Genomic DNA, 24,843 nt, shown 5'->3' with positions numbered 1-24,843 from the left:
CTCACAACTTTGGTACACACCTCGTAGAATATCCACGTGCTGAAGACAGTCTGGAAGAGGTTGTAGACAACTAGCACATTTCGTAGATCAAATGGTTTCCTATTTCCATGAGTTGGGCCCCAACACTTTCGAGAATAGGCGTAGAACAGGCAGATGAACAGGGTAGGGAACGGGGAGACATCATAGACCATCCGTTCACACGAGGATCTGAACAAAAACACAACCAAAATCCATTAGATTACTATTAATCTACAATACAAAACACAACAATATCTATTCTTTATTGATTCATACAATAAGTACATTATCAAAATGATAGGGAGAGATAAAATAAGGTAACCTTGTGCTATTCCTCTCCCAAATTTAGATTCAGTTGTATTTATCTTAGATGATCCATCCTCATTGGAAAACCTTCCACAATATTTAGGTTGGTCCAAAAATGTAGGTCTATATATATTCTTGTTTACGTGACCGAACCGTATTCTATCCTATATCTAGTAACCCACTGTTGTCTAGCTTTTAAAAAAAATTATTCTTATTTTCGTCCCCTCGTCTACCCTTTTTTCTCCTTTGTTACTTTCCGTTACCTCCTTCTCCTCCTCCTCCTTCTCATCTTCCTCCTCCTTATCTTCAACCACCTTCACCTACTCATCCTCCTTTTCTTCCTCCTCCTACTCCTCCTCATCCTCCTTCTCCTTCTCATCTTCCGACCACTGATCGACTCAATCTAGCTACTAAGCCTTTTTGTTGTGTCCCCTTTTTATGTACTAGAGACTACTTTCTACTCTCCCGCTACCTTGACAAGAATTTCTGAACAAAAAGAAGAAGAAGAAGAAGAAGAAGAGAAGAAGAAGAATAAGTGAAAGAAAAAGAAATAGTAGAGGAAGAGGAGCACCAGTAGAAAGAATAAGAAAAAAGAATTCAAAGATCCTAGTCATACTTTATTCACCAACTATTCAATCATAATCGGTTTCTCCAAGCTCTTACTTTTCATCTCTTTCTATGCTATATCTCCTTCTATATCTTCTTCTTCTTCTTTTTCTTAGTCTTCTTCTTATCCTCCTTCTTTTCCTCTTCTTCTTCTTTTTCTTCTTCTTTCTTTTTTGGTAGAGAGCTAGTGGGAAGGATATTTTGAATATTCTTTCCGAAGAATGGACACATTGATATGTCCAAAGCTGCGCCAATTTATATAGATGCATAACAATATTATCTATAGTTATTCCAAATTGCTTTTTTCATATCATATACAGTTTAATAATTAATGTATTTTCTTAGTCTATATTATGTAAATTCATCTATAATTTTGCTGTATGGTAAGCTATTGTATATAAGTGTATAAGCCAGTATATATTGTAATCCACATAAATAAAGTACTCAATCAATTAATCCATCTTCTTCTTCTCATTCTAATTCTTCTTCTTCTTCTCCTTCTTCGTTCGGTAGAGAGTTAGTGGGGAGGATATTTTTAATATTCTTTCCGAAGAATGGACATTGATATGTCCAAAGCTCCGCCAATTTATGTAGATGCATAACAATATGATTATTATCTATAGTTATTATATTACAAACTGCTTTTTCATATCATATACAGTTCAATAATTATTTTCTTAGTCTATATTATGTAAATTCATCTATAATTTTGCTGTATTGTAAGCTATTGTATATAAGTGTATAAGCCAGTATATATTGTAATCTACATAAATAAAGTACTCAATCAATCAATCTTCTTCTTCTTCGACTTCTCCTTCTTTATCCTCCTCCTCTTCTTCTTATTCTTCTTCTTCGTCTCCTTTTACTTCTTAATACTTTGATGGAAATGCCATCTTTAGAACATGAAAATATTTTCGTCAGTAAAAGCACTGTCACTGTCAGAGCATTACCCTTGTAAGCAAAATGAACCCTTGGCTAGACTCCATAATAATTCTGTCGTCCTTGACAATTTGCAGAGAGGTCAGTCCTGGAGACAGAAAGAGAGAAAGAAAGAGGAAAGAGAGAAGAGAAGAGAAAGAGTGTGATTGAGAGATTGTGCTTGGAAGACTCAAAGGGTAACTTGGACAGTCATGGAGAGAGAGAAAGAGAGCGAGAGAGAGAGAGAGTGTGTGTGTGTGTGTGTGAGAGCTTGAAAGACTCCGAAGGTAAGATAGACAGTCCTGAAGAGAGAGAGAGAGAGAGAGAAAGAGTGATAGAGTAAGAGAGTGGTTGAGAGAAATATGAAGATAGATAGAGAGAGATTGTGTGTGTGTGTGTGTGTGAGACAGAAAGAGAGAGAGAAAGTGATAGAAATGGTGTAATAGAGTAAGTCTGAGTGAGAGCTTAGAATACTCAGAGGGTAAGATGGTCAGTCCTGAAGAGAGAGAGAGAGAGATAGAGAGAGAGAGAGAGAGTGTGTGTTTGAGAGAAATATGAAGATAGAGAGAGAGAGAGGAACGAGTGGAAGAGAATTTGGAAAACTGAAAGGGTAATATTGGTAGAGTGACGTGATACACGCTATGCTCCCTGCAACCCCCTGTCAAAACCTCCCCTAGCCTTAGATATTGTCAGTCAATGTTTGGGGTGAACCAGTGTAATTTTCTGCATCCCCTGCCAATAAATGTGATTGAGTCATGTCAGGGTACTGTTACTTAAAATTTGTATCAATAACTTAAAATCTTTTGATTAGAAAAAGAGTGGTATTTGATCTTGTAACTTGTAATCAATAACTGTAATAACAATGAAGAATGACAAATAATTTTATTTATTTATTTATTCATTTATTGTATAAAATACTATCATCATAATACAATTATAACATTGAAGGAAAAACTAGGCTGAGCCTGTACTATTTCTCTCCAAAAATTTTGATAAAATGTTAATGTTGTCCAAAAGTTAAGGTTATGTAGTCACACACTGCTTCGTCACTTGATTTTCGGTCCAGGAGTTCAAAAATCGAATTGAAAAATTGAGAATTTTGAATTTGAAGGTTGATGTTATACTCTAAATGAATCACAGAATGTATCACAATAAATTAAAAACAATTAATAGGACTATAACAATATTAAAGTGGTGATAATCATGATTACCAGTTATGTATCATGATTAATTATCAGTACCAGCAGGTAACTCATTTAACCAGTGAACACAGTTAAAAGTGAAAAGTGTTTATTAAAAAAACAAATTTATCTTGAAAGGATGATGAATTTGTTCATGAGGAACCTTCAATACGTTGAGCGAATTTATAATAAGGTATGACTTGATAATGGCATTAGTAGCCGAATCATGTCGTCACGAAATAATTTAAAAGGGTACTCGGATTTATATTTTTCCTCCACCTACTGTCTAAAGTACTTACTTTACTCCCTGAAACCTAATACTAAAGTGTCACTTTTTCGCTCTCGGTAGTAAAAAACAGAAAAACTCCCTAGGGAGTAAAAGTGACTCCATTTAAATAACATGGGGAGCATCTCTATTTTGAAACTTACATTGTAATAGGTTGGAAGGTCTAAGCTCAGATGAGAAAGCATAATAGAGGTGTCTGTCATTGAGTCAACTGAATTCAATACCACAACCAGAATTTGATCAACTCATGAAATATATGTTTGTATGATATTACTTCTTAATATTAGTAGACGATAAAAATTTATACAATTTTTAAAATATCTTATTCTATTCAAAATACCAGCCAACAAATATTTTTGATCTGCAATTCAAATCTGAACCGCGTGATCTGGAGTCAGCCATTTTTGGTAGACACCCAGCTGATATAATTGTGACAACTTTTGCTAGATAGCGCAATCGGCAGTGCCATCAGACGGCCGCTGTTTAGGTTTTAGTTTTAGGTTATGTTGTTAGGAAACATTGTCACCAATACGTAAGTTATTAAAATGATTTTATTTGCAGTTTCTATAAAAAATGTAGATGGAGGAAAAATGTTGTGTACATCACGAGTGAAAAATACTTTTTCTCCCTCAGGAAAATTGTTGCCCTTGGCTTCACCTCGGGCTTCAAACTTTTCCCTCAGGGAGAAAAAGTCGTACTTTTCACTCTAGATATACAAATAACTATTTTTTGTATTCAAAAGTAGCCCTAAAGAAAAAATAGTTATTTGTATATGTAGAGTGAAAAGTACGACTTTTTCTCCCTGAGGGAAAAGTTTGAAGCCCGAGGCGATGCCGAGGGCAACAATTTTCCTGAGGGAGAAAAAGTATTTTTCGCTCGTGATGTACACAGCATTTTTCCTCCATCTACATTTTTTTATAGAAACTGCAAATTAAATCATTCTAATAACTTACGTATTGGTGACAATGTTTCCTAACAACATAACCTAAAATCTAAAACCTAAAAACCAAAAATGGCTGACTCCAGATCACGCGGTTCAGATTTGAATTGCAGATCAAAAATATTTGTTGGCTGGTATTTTGAATAGAATAAAATATTTTAAAAATTGTATAAATTTTTATCGTCTACTAATATCAAGAATACAATATCATACAAACATATATTTCATGAGTTGATCAAATTTCTGGTTGTGGTATTGAATTCAGTTGACTCAATGACAGACACCTCTATTATGCTTTCTCATCTGAGCTTAGACCTTCTAACCTATTACAATGTAAGTTTCAAAATAGAGATGCTCCCCATGTTATTTAAATGGAGTCACTTTTCCTCCCTAGGGAGTTTTTCTGTTTTTTACTACCGAGAGCGAAAAAGTGACACTTTAGTATTATGTTTCATGGAGTAAAGTAAGTACTTTAGACAGTAGGTGGAGGAAAAGACAATTATAATAAGGTTTATTCATGTGGCTGCTGTATTTGTATTATGTTTAATGGGACAGTTTTGAGCTAGGCCTTTGAGCTTTTGAGCTATTGGTCCTTTTCTCATCATGTATATGATTTGTGTATTATTGAATGAAATAAGAATTGATATTTCTATTTTATTTTGTATAATAAATGAAATTGAATAAAATACATTTTTGGGACAACACTAGATAATATTGTAAATAAAGCTCACAATTCGGCCAATTTGTATTGATGGTCCAATATCCTGATACATTTCAAATACACCTTTATTAGTCAACTATATTCAAATTTATTCCAAGTCAATTCACCAACGATTTGATTACCAAATTTGTAACATCATTGTTTCAGTTAATGGATGTTTCGTTAATTGAACTCTTGTAGTAAATTAACATCTAGTTAATTTCCTATCTTTTACAGTCTGCATAAATATAATGGAAAAAACGTTGATTTTTTCCAGCCTAGTTTTTCCTCCAAATTCATAATTATATTATGATTATAGTGTTTTGTACCATAAATGAATGAATGAATAAAAAAAAGAGTTTGTATAACAGTGGAACCTGAATTCTGAAGCCGAATTCTATTGAAAGAATTGTAAGTTAAGCAACGAAGTTTGTAGTGTGGAAGCCTTACGATTGGCCGACAGCTGGCATATCACAGCCGAGCTCTGTCATTGGTCAAGCCTAGACACTCTCACAATGGGCGGAGCATTCAAGTTACAAGCTCACCCATTCATTTTATCCATATTTTAGTTCATCCTGATCAGTTTGTTATCTGTTTGAAAGTTTGAAGTGTATTTTATTCTAGTATCTAAACCCAGCATTCAAGCTTCCATCTCTCATTTAAACCACGTATAAAATAAATTCACTTTAATATTAATACCGTCTATTAGAAGGCAGTACATGTGTTCTATATGACAAGTCATTTCGAACAATCTTTTTATTAAATACCTATATATACTCAATGGACAACACACAGTTCAGCTTACAGGGTCCGTTTATATATCTATATTGATCATTTCTAACCATCCTAATTGAATAAGACTGAAATATCGGGGACCGAGCTTCGTTGTGGAGTACAAAAGCATAAAAAATTTATTACGAAAGAAGAAATTACAATAACATTCATACAGAAATGTTCTATCTAATCACAGTGAATTGAGATTAATTCCCAGAGGAATGCAAAATTTCCCTGTACAAAAGCCCAGTTGCACAAAAGCCGGTTAAAATTTTAATCCTGATTAACTTCACGTGAACCAAATCAGAGAAGACCATTCAGAAAAGATGGATCTACTGGAATTAATCAGGATTGAAAATAACCCGGCTTTTTTGCAAATGACACTAAGTACCTGATTACAAAAGTTCAACAGCTGAGTCATAATTTTGACACAGTCCCACACTCATGAACTCGCTCACTCACCATCTCGCTTCACTTCCATCATCAACAGACAACGAAATAATAATTATTATCAGCTGCTTTTCCAAGGATGAATAGTAATTATCCTTTTAATGTCCTTCAGCGAGTTTTCCTAGGGATGAGACCTAGTGCAATCGAATCTTTATATTATAAAGCTACTATGTTCTGAATTTCGTGAGAATCGTTAGAGCCGTTTTCGAGATTCGGTGAAATACAAGCATATAAACATCCAAACATCTAAACAGAAGTTATTCGTTCGATATATATACATATATATTCTCAATATACAGTATATGGTTCAGCTTATAGGGTGCGTTTATATATCTATATTGATCATTTCTAACCATCCTGATTGAATACGACTGAATATATACCTATATATTCAACGAACAGTACATGCTTTCAAGCTTGCATTTTGCGATTCTTTATCTATATTGATAATTTGAATGAGTGGAGAATATAATAACTACAATGATAGTTTCAAACCTGCCTTATTGAATACAACTGAATGTATACCTATATACCCAAGGAACAGTACATGCTTTTCAGGTTACAGTGTGTGATTCTATATCTATATTGAGAGGATTTGGATGAATGGAGAAAGCATTGTACTGTATTAGGAGGTTATCTAAATAGAAAAGAGTTTATGAATTGTTCTATTCATGGCTTCACTTGGCACGTGTTTTGCTTATGAATGTTACTGGGCCGTTTTATAAACACTCAATTGAAAATAAATGGAGAACAAAATAATGAATTGAAAGCATGTCACAGTTAAATAAACAAACAGTTACTGTATTCATTGAATATACAGTTGAACAGTTGAATTACAGTTGATAGTACAGTTGAACAGTTGATCAGTTGAATATACAGTTGAAATTTTTTCTACTGATTTCTTGCTTTGCTTGAAAAGTGGAAAATTTGAGAATATCGAACATATACCATCAATTTTCTTCTGATTAACTCCTGGTGGTGGATTGGAAAAACGCGTTACAAGAGCAATTCTGTTAATGAGTGCAATTTCAGGAATATTTTCGAAATTTTATTTGCAAAAAAAATATTTGATTGCAATGACGTCGAACGGTTGAGAAAACCTTGAGATCGGAATCTATTCAACCGGAACTAGAAAAGTGGATTTTCCTTATTGCTTTTAAAATTGGAGATGAAGATGGAGGAGAAAGGAAATGTGTAGAGAAGTAGGGAGAAAAGAAGAGGAGAACGATAAGAGAAAGACAATTTCTTAGTCTTTTTCATTTAATATGAACAATTACCACAATATCAACTTCTCAACTACACAAAAAAATAAGAGAAAAAGTGGAGGAGAATGATTAAAAATAGTGGAAGAGCTGCAAGAGAATGAGAAGGAGAAAAGGTTGAGGAGAAAAATGAGGAGGTGGAAGAGAAGGATAATTAGAAAAAGAAGAAGAGGGTGAGAATGATTAAAGTGGAGGAGAATGATTAAAAATAGTGGAAGAGCTGCAAGAGAATGAGAAGGAGAAAAGGTTGAGGAGAAAAATGAGGAGGTGGAAGAGAAGGATAATTAGAAAAAGAAGAAGAGGGTGAAGAAGAAGAAGAAAAAAACCAACAAGAGCTAGTTAATTACCTCTGAAATATGTGTATATTCCAGGAAGGCGAAGGTGGAGATGAAGAAGAAACAGAAGACGGTGGAGTGAATAGGAGGAGGAGAAGAAGAAGACGAAGAAGGGGAAGAAGAGGAAGGAGCAAAAAGAGAAAGAAGAACCAAAAATCTTCAGAGATGAAGATGATGAGAATGGATGGAGGCTAAGAATTGGAGGAATATTGAAAGACAATGTACTTATGATGAGAACAGAAAATGCAGAAAAGTAGAAGAAGGAGGAGTACAAGAAGAAGAAGAAGAAGAAGAAGAAGAAGAAGAAGAAGAAGAAGAAGAAGAAGAAGAAGAAGAAGAAGAAGAAGAAGAAGAGAAGAAGAAGAAGAGAAGAAGAAGAGTGAGAAAAGCTAGTTAATTACCTCTCAAATATGGGGATATTTCAGGAAGAGGGTGTTCAGGAAGAAGAAGTGGAAAGAGAAATGAAGAAGCAACAGAAGAAGAGGGTAAAGAAGATGAAGAAGGAGAGGAAGATGAAGAAGAAGAAGAAACAAGAAGATGTGGCCTAATCACCTGGTTCTTCCAGTTTTTCTTTTGCACAATCAAAGTCTGCGAATTTATCTGTGTTATGAGACCCCAGAGATAAATACTAATCAGAATCATAAAATTGACGAACGAAAATTAAAAGTGAAGTTGGCTTTGATTATGTCAGTCATTATTTGTCCGGTTTATTCCATTTGATTGTTGTGTTATGCGATGCGCCTTCAATCAGGTGCGGAAATTTACGCGCGAGAAACGCGTCTATTACGTCACTGGAATATTCTGTGGATTTATAGTGAGGTCCACGTTATAATGACAGTGGAGAAAGATAGGAAAACAACGTTGCCGAACCTCTGTCTTGTCAATGCCTCCTATAGACGGTAGCTGATACAGGTTTATTGATGTAATATTAACTGTTCATTCTCGTTTAAAATAATCAATTATATTTTATTAAGCATGAAATATATTTTTTCCAATAATATCATAATAAATTTTCATAACTAAGATGAAATATTTTGTCAATTAATTATTAATTCTACATTGTTAAGAGACGATCTAGCAACAGAGCAAAACGAGAAAGAGATAACGCTATCAGCTTTGTTGAATGATAGACAAGGATAGCAATACCATTGCTAATCATTTATAACGTGGACCTCACTATACTCGTTTGCTACAGTGAGGTGCACGTCACAATGGCAGTGTAGAAAGATAAGAGAACAGAGTTGCCGATTCTCTGCCTTGCTACTGCTTTCTGTAGAAGATGAGTAATACCGGTATATATGAAGTAATATCAACTGCTCATTCTTGATTAAATTCATCAATATTATATCCTATTCGTCAAGAAATTTGTAATGATGGGATGTGTATGACTTGTGTTGATATTGTATTATATACGATGAGAACATGACAAATAACGACGAATTTAAATGGAAAATATATTAATACTCAGCACAAAAATATACAGTGAAAAAAAATTGAAAATCTACATTTTATTTATTTATTTATTCATAGACAATAGATACAATGCAGGTAAAAACAACAGGCATTCGCCCAAAACTGCTTTAAACCTTAATTTGGAATACACAGTCTAGAGGTTATGTTAATGATAACTTAATTCACACACTATTTTCTGGTGATTGATCATAAAGTAGACCTACAAACCTACAAATCGAAAAAAACAAAAAAATTACATTTTTCTCAGAGCAAAAAACGATAACATAAAATATGAGGTGATGATTATTTCAGAGACAAGGACAGAAACAGGTTAGACTTGTTCACTCACTAACCTTAGGCTTGCTTATGCTAGGTAGTTTAATTACTGACAACCTGCAGGTCTGGTTTTCATGTGCATCGAATCACTTCCTATCTTAATACTACATTTTAAACTGAATCCACTTTGTTTTCGAGTATCCTAGTCATTGTATTCAAAATGAAACGGGTGGAGAGCTTCCTCAGTGGAGATATAAATTTTCTAAAAATAGCATAAATCTATTCAAAGCATTTAAATCTCTTAGTGCCGGTTGCACAAAAGCCAAATCGTGATTAATTCCACGAGAACCAATCAGAGTCAAATCAAAAAGGCCTTCTCTGATTGGTTGTCGTAAAACCTAACCGGCTTCTGATTGATTAAAACATCTGATTCTTATCAAAAAGGCCTTCTCTGATTGGTTCTCGTAAAACTTGACCGGCTTCTGATTGATTAAAACCAATCATACAATTAAAATAGAATAAATCTATTAATTTAAAGCATTTAAATCTCCAAGTGCCGGTTGCACAAAAGCCAAATCGTGATTAATTCCACGAGAACCAATCAGAGTCTTATCAAAAAGGCCTTCTCTGATTGGTTGTCGTAAAACCTAACCGGCTTCTAATTGATTAAAACCAATCATACAATTATTTTAACACGGGTCAGACTGATTTCAACACGAGAAGCTTCTCTGGTAAGAAGGCCTCTGTGATTGGTTCTCATGATATTTAAATCACGGTCACAATTTAACAGCCATTTGTGTGACTGTGACTGTTCTGTGCAACCGGCACATGAAACTATAAATCTCTTTGAATCGTTTAACTATCCGTTGAGGGTGTTATTAGCCTATGGCCCAGTCACACAGATGTCAGTTAAATTTTAACCTTGATTAAATGTCATGAGAACCAATCAGAGAGGCCTTCTTTCCAGAGAAGCTTCTCGTGCTAGAATCAGCCTAACCCATGTTAAAATTGGTTTTAATCTCTGTTAAAAATCAACAGACCTTTTTGCAACCGAGTGTTTATATTAATAAATTTCATTCTCAACTATTTACAAGTCCACAACTATAATCCATTTAGATTTAATTCAGCTTTATAGTGAGGTCCAAGTTATAATGACAGTATTTGATTAACATTGGTGTTGCTATCCTTGTCTATCATTCGATACAGCAGATAGCGCTATCCTTTTCTAGCTCCGTATCGTTGCCAGATCGTTTTTCAACAAAGTATAAATATAATAATTGATAAAACATTAATCTCAATTATGAAAAATCATCGAAAAACACATTTCCTTGACGAATAAGATATGATTGATACCTTTGAACAAGAATGAACAGTTAATATTACATCAGATATAATGTTATCAGCCACCCTCTATAGAAGGCAGTGGCAAGGCAGAGAATCGGAACCGCTGCTCTCCTATCTTTGAACACATTATGAAGTGTATCTCACTATTCCACCATTCAAGTGTCAGAGAAAATCAGAGGAGAATTGAAAAAAAACTATGCTATTTTCCAATCATCCACTTTCAAGAAATAGGAAGAAATTAAATATTGAAAAAGTGAGAAAAAATGAGTGAAGGATAGAAGAAAGAGGATAATGATAAGGATAATAAGGATGATGATGATGATGATGATGATGATTATGATGATGATGATGATAATGATGATTATGTCTATCATGATGGGAAAAAACTATTATTGTAACTCTAATTTATCAGAATGTGAGAACTGAATTAACTCCAGTGTCCTTCGATTCCGAGATGTTCCAAAGGATAACAGTTAATAGTTTTGTTTACTACATACTCGGGGTAATAATTGACAAATTGTTATGATCAACAATAAAATTGCTAGATTACCATCAATAATCATTAATTAGACTGTATTTTTTCGTTATTTCTTGAGGTACATACCTTGAATCAATCAATTAAGAACAGAGATATATTATATAGATCTGATTACGAGATTCACTGACAACTCAGTCATAGAATGAAGATATAAAAAAATTGATGAATTATCAACAATAATGACTGATTGTAGTTTTTAGAATGAGGAAACGTTCTATAGTGAGGTCCACGTTATGATGGCAGTGTTTGATTAGCAATGGTGTTGCTATCCTTGTCTATCATTCAACAAAGCGGATAGCGCTATCTCTTTCTCGCTTTGCTCAGTTGCCAGATCGTCTTTTAACAATGTTAATCAACAAAATATTTCATCTTAATTATGAAATTTTTGAAAGATATAATTGCTTGCTTAATAAAATATAACTGATTATTTTAAACGAGAATGAACAACAGTTAATATTAGGCTACATCAATAAACCAGTATCAGCTACCGTCTATAGAAGGCATTGACAGGACAGAGGATCGGCAACGTTGTTGTCCTATGTTTCTCCACTGCCATTATAACGGGGACCTCAATATACTCATTATTTCCAATAGATTTGAACAAACCATTTGAAATTCTTTGTTTTATTCTGATTCATAGTTTCAGATTGAAGAGTTGGTGTTGAAATCGAAGTGAACATAACCTACATAATATTTGGACGATTTGTGACAAAATCAGGAAATTGAAGAAGTTTTGGGCAATAGCCTGTTTTTTCTTTTCCGACTATTGTATTGTTCGCTCTATCTAATAAATAAATAAATAATAAATAAATAAATAAATAAATAATAAATAAACCTTTGGACTGACATCTGTCGGTGGTTCGAATCCCGCCAAGCACAAGGATTTTACATACTGTCATCTTCTAAAATGTGAATATGGGATAGTAGCACAGCCACCTCTAATACATCATTATCTAACACATATATTAGAGGTGGCTATGATAGTAGTCTGAGATGGAGATATCGGATCACATGTTAAATCATATCTATATTGTATAGAACCACTACCTCCGTAAACAAAGCCATAGTGCATTCCGGCGACGTCACCAATAAAAATCTGGTGTGGCGCACTCACACAACTTTCCTTGCCGTTATGAAAATTTATCAACTGACGCTAGTGTACACGCGCATCTCAATTCTACTATTCAAAGATCTGCCAGCTGGTGACAGGACAATAACGCTGGAGGCACACGAAGTCTGCTATCTCTTCATAGTGAATGATTTAATAGAATCAACAGTTGCCAACCGTTTGCATTATTGAATAAACACATTTTCTCGAATTTCGAGCTTCTTTCCAATTTTAGGTGAAAATGTCACTGAACATTAATTGTAGAGATTTTTATGCTCAATCTTTTCCACTTGAATTTTTTCGTTGAAATTGTATCTGAAGCCTGATAATTGGGAATCTAAAATCACACTTTGCATTGATGGAGCGGAGTTCCTGAAATTTTTACAGATATGGGACTTATGGCAGTTGATAGAGCTTATCAATGTCTTATCAAAATTTGATCAAAATCGTTGGAGCCGTTTTCGAGAAAATCGCAAAAACCCTGTTTTTGACAACATTTTCGCTATTTTAGCCGCCATCTTGAATTGGATTTGTTCGAAATTGTTCGTGTCGGATCCTTATAGGGGAAGAACCTTAAGTTCCAAATTTCAAGTCATTCCGTTAATTGAGAGATGAGATATCGTGTACACAGACGCACACACACACACACACACACACACACATACAGACCAATACCCAAAAACCACTTTTTTGGACTCAGGGGACCTTGAAACGTATAGAAATTTAGAAATTGGGGCACCTTAATTTTTTTTCGGAAAGCAATACTTTCCTTACCTATGGTAATAGGGCAAGGAAAGTAAAAATTTGTTGATCTCAGCTGATCTATATCAGCTAGTGTTTTTATTGGTGTAGGAGCCCTACCTGTGCTGACGTCACCAGTATGCACTATGGCTTTGTTTACGGAGGTAGTGATAGAACACTATTTGAGACAAATTTATCATATATCTACGTAAATTTATTAATAATAATAATAATAATCATCATATTATGATTTCAGTATGATGATAATTCTTCAAATACAGTACTAAGTTGGTGTGATTTTGTTTTTTGGTTGTTGGATGGCTGTTTTTATTGTAGTTTTCAAGTCTATCTACAAAGATAGTTCAACTTCTTGTGAAACTGGATTCCCCATTTATTGTTTGAGAGAGATATTGATAAAAACCTGACTAAAATCGGCAAATCCTTAATACAAGAATATAAAAAGCTAAGCATAATATAGGTGAGTCGGATAGGAAGAGTCTCTCACAAGTTCTAAAAGTGAACTGGTTTCAAGTTGTGGCGCGCGATATTTCCGCAATCTCTCTTACATCACAAGTGGATATCCTTACAATCAAACAGAAGAAGAAGAAGGAAATGTAGACGAAGATGAAGAGAAACAGAATAAGAAGATGTAGAAGATGATGGTGAGCATCATCATTGATGAGAAGAGGAAGAGAATTGGCAAAGAATGGAGAGGAAACAGAGGATGATCGCATATCGATGAAGGAGAAGAAAAAGAAGGAGAAGGAGAATAAGGAAAAGAAGAAGAAGAAGAAGAAGAAGAAGTAGTAGTAGATGTAGAAGAAGAAGAAGAAGAAGAAGAAGTAGATGTAGAAGAAGAAGAAGAAGAAGAAGAAGAAGAAGAAGAAGATGGAGAAGTTAATGGTGAGCATCATCTTTGATGAGAAGAGGAAGAGAATAGGCAAAGAATATAAGGTGGAGAGGAAACAGAGGATGATCGCATATCGATGAAGGAGAAGAAGAAGAAGTAGATGTAGAAGAAGAAGAAGAAGAAGAAGAAGAAGAAGAAGAAGAAGAAGAAGAAGAAGAAGAAGAAGAAGAAAAAGAAGAAGAAGAAGAAGAAGAAGAAGAAGAAGAAGAAGAAAAAGAAGAAGAAAAAGAGGAAGAAAAAAAGTAGAGGTAGAGGAGCACCAGTAGAAAGAATAAGAAAAAAGAAAAGGCAAAGAAAATAAGGTGGAGAGGAAACACAGGATGATCGCATATCGATGAAGAAGAAGATGAAGAAAAAGAAGAAGAGGAGAAGAAGAAGAAGAAGAAAAAGAGAAAGAGAAGGGAGAGAAATGAGAACAAGAAGAGGGAATACCCGAACAAGTGCATGCAATCACTCCACTTTTGAAAATAAATAATATTGAAACCGGTAATACATAGGTAAGGTAAAGCATAAAACTTATACAAAGAATCTTCAGGCTTCAACTTTCCCACTACTTATTATGATAAGCTTATTGTTAAAGATGATATTTATTATCATAATGATTTCAATACATTAGTTACCAGAACGTTAATAACAGTCTAGTCTTGAATGTATTAAAAATAAAGATGGTTGTTAGATATTGAATAAATAATACTCTTCATATCAAATTCAATATTCATATCTAATTCATTTATTCAATATCTAGCACTTATACTAGACTCTTAAACGATGTAGCCTACAGTGGGCCTCACAAATCTAAAATCAGGTGGAGTTAAGTGCAATCAATTATTTAAGCCCTGCAGGACACACATAGATTTTTGATCGTACGATATTTTGCCGTCTAGCAGATTAATCGGAACTTGACACACATCATCTGTTTGAAATCATCTGTTTAATCTAATAGAATTTATAAGGACGACAAAGTTAGTACGAACTAAAATCGATGTGTTTGTAACTGGCTTTAGCAGTTGAATCAAATGTGAGGGTTGAAATAATGTGTATAATATTGTTCTAGATATATATGGATCTGAGGAATTTGTACTAGTATTTGATAAGCATCGGTGTTGCTATCCTTGTCTATCATTCGACAAACCAGATAGCGCTATCCTTCTCCACCTTTGCACTGCTACCTACCAAATCGTTTTTCAACAATGTAGAAATATAATATTAATCAACTAAATATTCAATCTTAATTATGAAATTAATAACTAGTAGTTCTGTGAACAGTAGACCTCACGCAGTATTCACATCCACAAGTACCTGATTGAAACTATAGACCTTATGGAAATACAGCAATAGACTGGCTCTGCACACATCTGTGTAATCACTTGTCATCTGATTTATGATGAATAATTCTATAGTCTGATTTTTACTCTAATATTAGCATATGAAGGAGGCTTCTTTCTCCTTTTATATTATCCTTGAAATGCAAAATTTCCAAAAACCTTGTATATACGTCGACGCGCAATTAAAAAAGGAACATACCTGTCAAATTTCATGAAAATCTATTACCGTGTTTCGCCGTAAATGCGCAACATATAAATATATAAACATAAAAACATTTAAACATTAAGAGAAATGCCAAACCGTCGACTTGAATCTTAGACCTCACTTCGCTCGGTCAATTAAATCATTGAGAAATATATATATATTTGACGAATAAAAAATATAGTTGATTATTTTAAACAAGAATGAAAAGTTAATATTACATCAGATATACAGGTATCAGGTATCCTCTACAGAAGGCAGTGACAAGGCAGAGATTCAGCAACGCTGTTCTCCTATCTTTCTCCACTGCCACTATAACGTGGACCTCACTATAGACACACGCACGCGTGAGCTCGGTAGCTCGCGTCGTCTCAAATATGAAGACCAACAGGAAGGTTAGACCTACTCTCGCTTTTTCCTGTACAATCAACTTTTTCACATCCAAGGATTTCCAATTTTCGTCAACAAATTTAGGCCACAAACGGAAATAGAATAATCCAGTCGCTCGTAACTCAATACTGTATATTCGAGGATAATATTTAGAAGAAAAATGTTACACTACAGCCAGGTCAACGTTATAATGGCAAAGAAGAACAACGTTGCCGATTCTCTGCCTTGCCACTGCCTTCTATAGAGAATAGCTGATACCGGTATATCTGATGTAATATTAACTGTTCATTCTCGTTCAAAATAATCAATAATATTTTATTAAGCAATAAATTATATTTTTCAATAATTTCATAATGAATTTACATAATTAAGATGTAATATTTTGTTAATTAATGAAATTCTACATTGTTAAAAGACGATTTGGCAATAGAGCAAAGCGAGAGAGAGATAGCGCTATCTGCTTTGTTGAATGATAGATAAGGATGGCAATACCATTGCTAATCAAATACTGCCATTATAACGTGGACCTTACTATAGTCAAAATCTTCTATAGTGAGGTGTACGTTATAATGGCAGTGGAGAAAGATAGCAGAACAACGTTGCCGATCCTCTGTCTTGTCAATGCCTTCTATAGACGGTAGTTTATTGATCCTATTATATTAAGCGAGCAATTTCCGTATAATTGTATTTTTATATCTGGTTATTTATGTTCAACGGATCTCGAAAACGGCTCTAACGATTTTCTCGAAATTTGGAACATGGTAGCTTTATGATATAAAAATTCGATTGCACTAGGTATCATCCTTGGGAAAACTCGCTGAACGAGATTAAAAGAATAATTCATCCTTGGCTGAAACAGCTGTGGATAGTAAAAAAGTGAGTGAGCGAGTATGTGAAAAATCAAAAAATCGCATCCCCGAAATTCATAAGACGACATAGAGCCAGCTGTGAAATATAATACAATCATTTCAGAGAATTATGTTCTGTTTATCAATGAATAAAAATCTGGTGTGGCGCACTCACACAACTTTCCTTGCCGTTATGAAAATTGATCACTTGACGCCAGTGTTCTCGCGCATCTCAAGTCTACTTATAAACAAAGATCTTAGCCAGCTGGTGACAGGACAATAACGCTGGAGACATACGAGGTCTGCTATCTCTTCATAGTGAATCATTTGATAGAATCAACAGTTGCCAACAGTTTGCAATTGGATAATCACATTTCTCGAATTTAGAGCTTATTTTCAATTTTAGGTGAAAATGTTACTGAACATTAATTGTAGAGATTTTCATGCTCAATCTTTTACACTCAATTTTTTTTGTTTAAATTGTATCTGAAGCCTGATAATTGAGAATCTAAAATCAAACTTTGCATAGATGGGGTGGAGCTCCTGAAATTTTTACAGATATGAGACTTGTGGCAGTTGATAGAGCTCATTAATGACTAGAGAAGAAGAAGAAAGAAGAAAAAATGCTTTATTGAACAGTATTTTCATACAATGCAATGAAATTTGTAACACACATTTACGGCTTGATACTTTTTGATCGTCAGCCGGAAAGTCGGTAAAATGTTGAAACTAGTGACAATAACAATGAAAATAAATCAATATCAAGCAATAGAGACGACTATAACTTGTAATAATCGAAAACACAACAAAAATCTGAGAAAAAAAAGCATAACATACCTCGAGAAATAAAACAATAAGAAAAATATGTCATTAATGACTATTTCAGGTATGAATTTTATCAAAATCGTTGGAGCCATTTTCGAGAAAATCGCGAAAAACCCTGTTTTTGACAACATTTTCGCCATTTTAGCCGCCATCTTGAATCGCATTTGATCGAAATTGTTCGTGTCGGATCCACGACGCACATACACTCATACACACACACACACACACACACACACACACACACACACACACACACACACACACACACACAACACACACACACACACACACACACACACACACACACACCACACACACACACACACACACACACACACACACACACATACAGACCAATACCCAAAAACCACTTTTTTGGACTCAAGGGACCTTGAAACGTATAGAAAGCTAGAAATTGGGGTAACTTAATCTTTTTCGGAAAGCAATACTTTCCTTACCTATGGTAATAGGGCAAGGAAAGTAAAATTAACGAGCGAAGTTCGCTGCCCTGATATTGTAATATTAACTGTTCATTCTCGTTCATAATCAATTATATTTTATAAAACAGGAAACTATATTTTCCAATAATTCCATAATGAATTTTAATTATTAAGATGAAATATTTTGTTACTTAATGATAAATTATTAAAAGACGATCTGGCAACAAAGCAAAGCGAGAAAGAGATAGCGCTGTCTGCTTTGTTGAATGATAGACAAGGATGGCAATACCATTGCTAATCAAATACTGCCATTATAACGTGGACTTGACTATATTTAGGCTATAAGTCAGTCCTTCAGTCTTCATACAACCCACCAATCCTATAACTATATATTGCAACAAAAATACTAGTCCTACATACCAGGGGCCTATTTCACAAAGGTACAAGTATTGTTACCAACCATGGTTACGAACAAGTACTTGTAGTTACAAGTTTACAAGTACTCACGTTTCACAAAAATTTATGATCTACAAGTTTACAAGTTTACAATTTTACAAGTCTACAAGTACTTCAATAGTAAACATAACCTATTTTCATGATGATTTTCTTTTTTCATCCTTTATAAAGGTTACTTGTACTTTTCAATAATTACTTTGAAAGCAATTTAATGTTCTTTGTACAGTCTACTTCATTTATTGCTGAATTTGTAACCTACACACTATATGTACTCTGTATATATATAGTAGATGTACTATATATAATGTATACTATATATACTGTGTATATATACTATAGTACACATAACCTATGAGGTAACACATTATAACTATTTTGGAAATGATTAAATTTGATTTCCAGATGCATATATTTTCAAAATAATCAATTTTAGAGGGATATAGGGCATTTTTGATTATTAGAAATATTATTGAATATTTAAAATCATTTTAATGATCACTTGTAAATCCTTTACATAGCTTTCCACCTCGGTAGAAATTTCATAGTTACGAACAAGTAATTTTGACAAAAATTGTTGGCTACAATGAAAATCTTTGTGAAACACTTGTTCGTAACAAGCAAATCACTTGTAAACTTGTAGAAATTCATTGTAACTACAAGTTTACAATTCTGCTTTTGTGAAACGCTAGTAATCAGCTGTTCTCCAAAACCATGGTTGGCAACAAGACTTGTAACCTACTTGTACCTTTGTGAAACGGGCCCCAGAAGACCTCCAACTATTACTATATCCATTCACATGTTGGCTATTAGCGAGTGTTACGGTATATTTAGTCAATATTTTCTGACTCATTCTAATTGAAATATACACGCTTTACGGTAATTGGAATTGCTCACTAAATTCTTCTTATGTAAGCCTCACAACAGCCTTCAATTATATTAGTTAACGGTAAACTTACTATGGTGAAATCCACGTTATAATGGCAGTGTTTGATTAGCAATGCCATTACCATCCTTGTCTATCATTCAACAAAGCAGACAGCGCTATCTCTTTCTTACTTTGCTCTGATGCCAGATCGTCTTTCAACAATGTAGAATTAATAGCTAATTGACAAAATATTTCATCTTAATATTATATAAATTCGTTATGAAATTATTGGAATAGTATATTTCGCACCTAGGGCCGAAAATGAGACTTTTCCGGCTCGAAATCGGTTTTCAAGTCCGAGGCCGTAGGCCGAGGACTAGAAAAGATTGAGAGCCGGAAAAACATTTTTGCCCATGGTGAGAACGTTATTTTTCGCCACACAGAAAAATAAACAATATAAATATGAGAATAATTGTTTATTAGGCACTTTCGAAAGCAAAACAGGAAGATCATAGCTCTAGCAAATCTGAGGTAATCTGAATATTAGGAAAATGTCCAAGTATTTTAATTTTTTATTCTGATTTGTCTAAATAGCCTAAAAGATTATGTTCAATTATGTAAGAGGTTGAGTTTATACTTTTTATTCTTCCAAATGACAATAAGATGATATTATTATAAATGTTTTGATTCTTGAATAATAAATACAAATAATGAAATTTTTTGATCAGCTGTTTTAGCACACTTGAAATTTGGCCAATCTGAATGTCAACGTCAACAATGCTTGTTGTCATTGACTTCGGAAGTTTAGGTTAGAAGTTCTATCCTCCTCTGAAAATCGAATTTGAATAGTTTATAATATATATCTTATCTGTATTTTATTCATCCAAATAAAATGATAGTATCTTATTGCAGAATACTTATTAAATTCTAGAAGCATAAACTGATTCCGTTTCATAAACCATTTTGTAAACACATTCACATCAAATCAGAATCAGCTGACTTCAAGGTTATTTTACAGCCCTAGGGCCGTAAAACTTTTACCGGCCTGGTCAGAAAACAATCATTTTCGGCCACCATATGACGCACGAAAACCAGCTCATTACATCCAAGTGGGGCGAAAAATATAATTTCTTGCTTAATAAAATATGATTGATCATTTTAAACGGGAATGAACAGTAAACATTAAATTAATAAACCTGTATCAGCTACCGTCTATTGACGGCATTGACAAGACAGAGGTTCGGCAACGTTGTTCTCCTATCTTTCTCCACTGCATTTTAACGCGGACCTCACTCTAGTGAGTTTCTCTCAGAACTGGCAGATTTCCTCATAAACAATAACAATGTACCCCATTCAAGCAACACTGACATTTTCAACTAAATTTCACTCAAGTCAAACTCACTTAAAATAAAACTGTCATAATTGATTAAATGGGAAGCAAGTACGTTGCTTCTTAATGGATACTGACAATTTTCAATGAATTCACAATAAACTGTTACATGCATTGATGTAATTTTACCTGAACATAACAATTTATAACCATATTACAGTGGTACAAACTCATTCTTCAAGTACAAGTTATATAACTATGGACATAGCGGTAAAAACATGCAGTTTTTACCATAAATGCATGTATATAGTAGCGACGTATTCCATTATTATAGAATTCTAGAATTTACTATGACCTTTGGTTTGGATTTAACGCTTAATTAACTGTTTTATTAATCAATTTGACTAGATAGTAACATTGAATTATACTAGTAGTATGACTCATTTTATAAAGAGATTTTCCTAGTAGTTTTATTTGAAAGAGTTTTACCTCTGTTATATAAAACTCTAGAGAGATCCAAGTTATAAAGTCAGCACCTGATTAACTTTGGTTTGCTATCCCTGTCAATCAGACAAAGCAGATAGCGCTATCCTTTTCTGAGAAGCTAGAAAAGGATAGCTTTTCTAGCTTCTCACCGTAATAAATTCGATCATAAGCTACAAATACATAAAATTAATTAGGAGAATATTGAATCTCAATGATCATGGAAATTGATAGTTAAATCATGAAAATCTATTTCATCTTGGTAAATATAGTATTGGTAGAGTAAACATAGCAGCTTGACGAAGATTTTGATTTGGACTGTAGTATCAATTTGAAAAGAGACAGTTTTGGATACAAACCTGTTATGCATTCTCACATAAGTGTAATAATTTTACATGTATGAATAAATATAATATATTCGATATATAATTGATCATAATTAACAGGAAACAACAATTAAAATTGGATCAGATATACTTGGATAACTTGAATCATAGCTATCTACTATTATAGAATGCAAATAAATAAGAGCATCTGTTAAATACTTCAAGTATAAGTAGCTGCTGATACGATTAAATTGAATACAGTATATTTACTCTATGGTACTATAGCAGCCGGTGGTAACGGAAAATAATTGCATAATAAATGATTGATTGATTGATAATCTTACCTGATTGATTGTCCATGATGTCATGGTAGCCATCAATTATGTCAAGCACTAAGGTAGCCATTTCGGTTTGGTATCTGTGCAAAAAAGAGAAACAAACATTTAGTTTCGAAGCTTTATCATCAATAAATTGAAGCACCTTTAGAAACTTTGAAGCATGGGAAATCGATAAATCACAGAAAAACAATACTATCATCTCTCCAATAAATATAATAGAGTTTATACTAATACTGGATAACTACTAAATATTATTGTGTTATTCACATTAACCTGTGAGTATTGATAGAATTGGAAACATATTGAATGAAAAAGACTAAGATATTGTCAAAAAACCACTGATTTATTGAAATTAGAAAGACCGGTTTCGGTTATTACACCATTGTCAATCTCTGATAAACAGAGATCAGGGAGTTTATCAGAGATTGACAATGGTGTAATAACCGAAACCGGTCTTTCTAATTTCAATAAATCAGTGGTTTTTTGACAATATCTTAGTCTTTTTCATTCAATATGAATAATTACCACAATATCAACTTCTCAACTACACAAAAAAGAATTGGAAACACTGATTATACTTATGTATTCATTTAAATTTAGATTTCATTGAAATTTATTTAGATTTTTATTCATAAGAGATGCTGATATTTTGAAGTGAATCTTTATTATTTATTGATTCATACAATAAGTACATCATGTTTGGGAGAGAAAAAATAAGCTAACCTTGTGCTATTCCTCTCCCAAATTTAGATAAGGTAGAATAAATGAATAAATATAATTTTATTGCCGCTCAACATTACAATAGTTATGGACAACGTCAGAAATTATTGTTTAGCAAACATAGTCAACCTATATTATAACATGGAGGGTTAATGTAAGAAACACCAGTCAAAATAACATACACGTAAAATATTATACAAGAAAACATGAATACTAGGAAGAATAGTATAAAATAGTTCATCTTAAAGAATAATTTGTTGAAATATTCACAGGTTACACATAGTCCGAAATACGTAAAGTCTAGTAGTTGTTCACTTCACAAAATTTTCAGTCCTTAATTATTTTCACAAAGTAGATTTTCAATTTAGAAGCTTCAAAACAAAATACATTTCTTTTCACGAACTGCTACTACTTAAAAGATGTCTCATACTATTTCTCCTCAATCATCTACAAAAACAGAAAATCTATCCGAAAACTAGGCTGACTACATAGTGAGGTCCACGTTATAATAGCAGTGCAGAAAGATAGGGAAACAGCGTTACCGATTCTTTGACGGTATCAGCTATCCTCTAGAGCTACAGAAGGCAAGGCAGAGAATCGGCAATGCTTTCTCACAGCCATTATAGACCTCACTATACTGCTAAACCTTCAAAAAAGGTAGTGTTTTTCGAATTAGCAGCCTTGAAATCTATTATTAGCTGTTGACATTTGTTCAGGTAGATTGGCGGTCCATTATTTAAGTACATAATCAACCTATACTTCAAACGGGCAGCATTGATTTAATGGCAAGAATTTAATGGCATTAATGTTATTTATAAGGAATTCTGACGGTTTAAAGTGAACTCCACTATAACGGGAGCCTAATTTATTAATAGTGTTAAGAGTCTTCCATGTAATGTCTAAAAAATATTGGTTCATGTTTGTACTTTGTAGTCTACAACTCGATACTAGCCTCGATACTAGCTTCGAAAATGGACCGAGCCATTATCGATGCTCTTATCGATGGTCAGGACCCAAGATCGATTATCATCGCAACTCCGACATAAACAGGCCTATTAGAAAGCACGTTGGTATTATCTACGCGTTGCTAGAATCGCAGCTTTTATCACTAATCGCAGCTCCGACATAAACGTACCCTAATATCGGGGACCGAGCTTCGCTCTGGAGTACAAAAATGCAGAAACAATTTACTACGAAAGAAAAAACTATAATAACATTTATCTGCTCATACAGAAATGTTCTATCTAATCACAGTAAATTGATATTAATCCCCAGAGGAATGCAAATATTTCCCTCACAAAGGCCCGGTTGCATAAAAGCCGGTTCAATTTTAATATTGATTAATTTCACGTGAACCAAATCAGACACCATTTCAAAAAGATGGATTTACTGGAATTAATCAGGATTGAAAATAACCCGGCTTTTATGCACACGGCACTAAGTACCTGATTGAATGATTACAAAAGTTCAACAGCTGAGTCATAATTTTGACACAGTCCCACACAGATGAACTCGCTCACTCACTTCCATCATCAACAGACGACGAAAAATTATTATCAGCTGTTTTTCCAAGGATGAATAATAATTATCCTATTAATGTCCTTCAGCGAGTTTTCCCAGGGATGAGACCTAGCGCAATCGATTTTTTTTATTATAAACCTACTACGTTCTGAATTTCGTGAGAATCGTTAGAGCCGTTTTCGAGATCCGTTGAGCATGAATAACCAGATAAATATAAAATATCGAGGTGAAATACAAACATATTAAAAGAAATTGCCCGTTCAATAGTATAGGATTTACTAATACGCTATACAGAGAGATTCAATCCAATCTGCCACCATTCCTTGTAAACAACATCAATACTAACTTCCAATTCAACTAAAGCTGATATTTCAAATTGAGACTCCCCGCATCAACAACTTGATTAGGCTACAGACGAGCCTAATTGAGTCTAATAAGTTAAGATAAAGAAGGCGTTATCAGCCTAATATCCAAGGTAGTAATTAGGTATAAATATTTGGACCAGTAGCCTATAATTTAAAGCCTTCTGAATAGAATAAGGTACAGTGTCATTTTTGAAGGCTTTTCTTATTACTATTTATTGTTTGAACATGTTCCATCATCAGCGTTGCCGATTCTCTGCCTTGCCA

The 24,843-nt window shown here is 33.7% G+C and overlaps 1 protein-coding gene across 1 annotated transcript in view; it reads right to left on the bottom strand.

The window, feature by feature from the left end:
* The window catches only part of LOC111043687 (elongation of very long chain fatty acids protein AAEL008004), a 102,202-nt gene that overhangs the window by 28,011 nt on the left and 49,348 nt on the right, over window positions 1–24,843 (bottom strand). The window contains exon 3 of the mRNA XM_039439689.1: window positions 21,980–22,053. Within this exon, the coding sequence (XP_039295623.1) occupies window positions 21,980–22,053 (74 nt within the window). The remainder of the gene's footprint in view (window positions 1–21,979; window positions 22,054–24,843) is intronic.

This window comes from Nilaparvata lugens, chromosome 13, assembly GCF_014356525.2.
Source record: "Nilaparvata lugens isolate BPH chromosome 13, ASM1435652v1, whole genome shotgun sequence".
NCBI classification, from domain to species: Eukaryota; Metazoa; Arthropoda; class Insecta; order Hemiptera; family Delphacidae; genus Nilaparvata; species Nilaparvata lugens.
The sequence above is the reverse complement of the archived record's forward strand: the minus strand, read 5'-3'. Positions and strand labels throughout refer to the sequence as shown.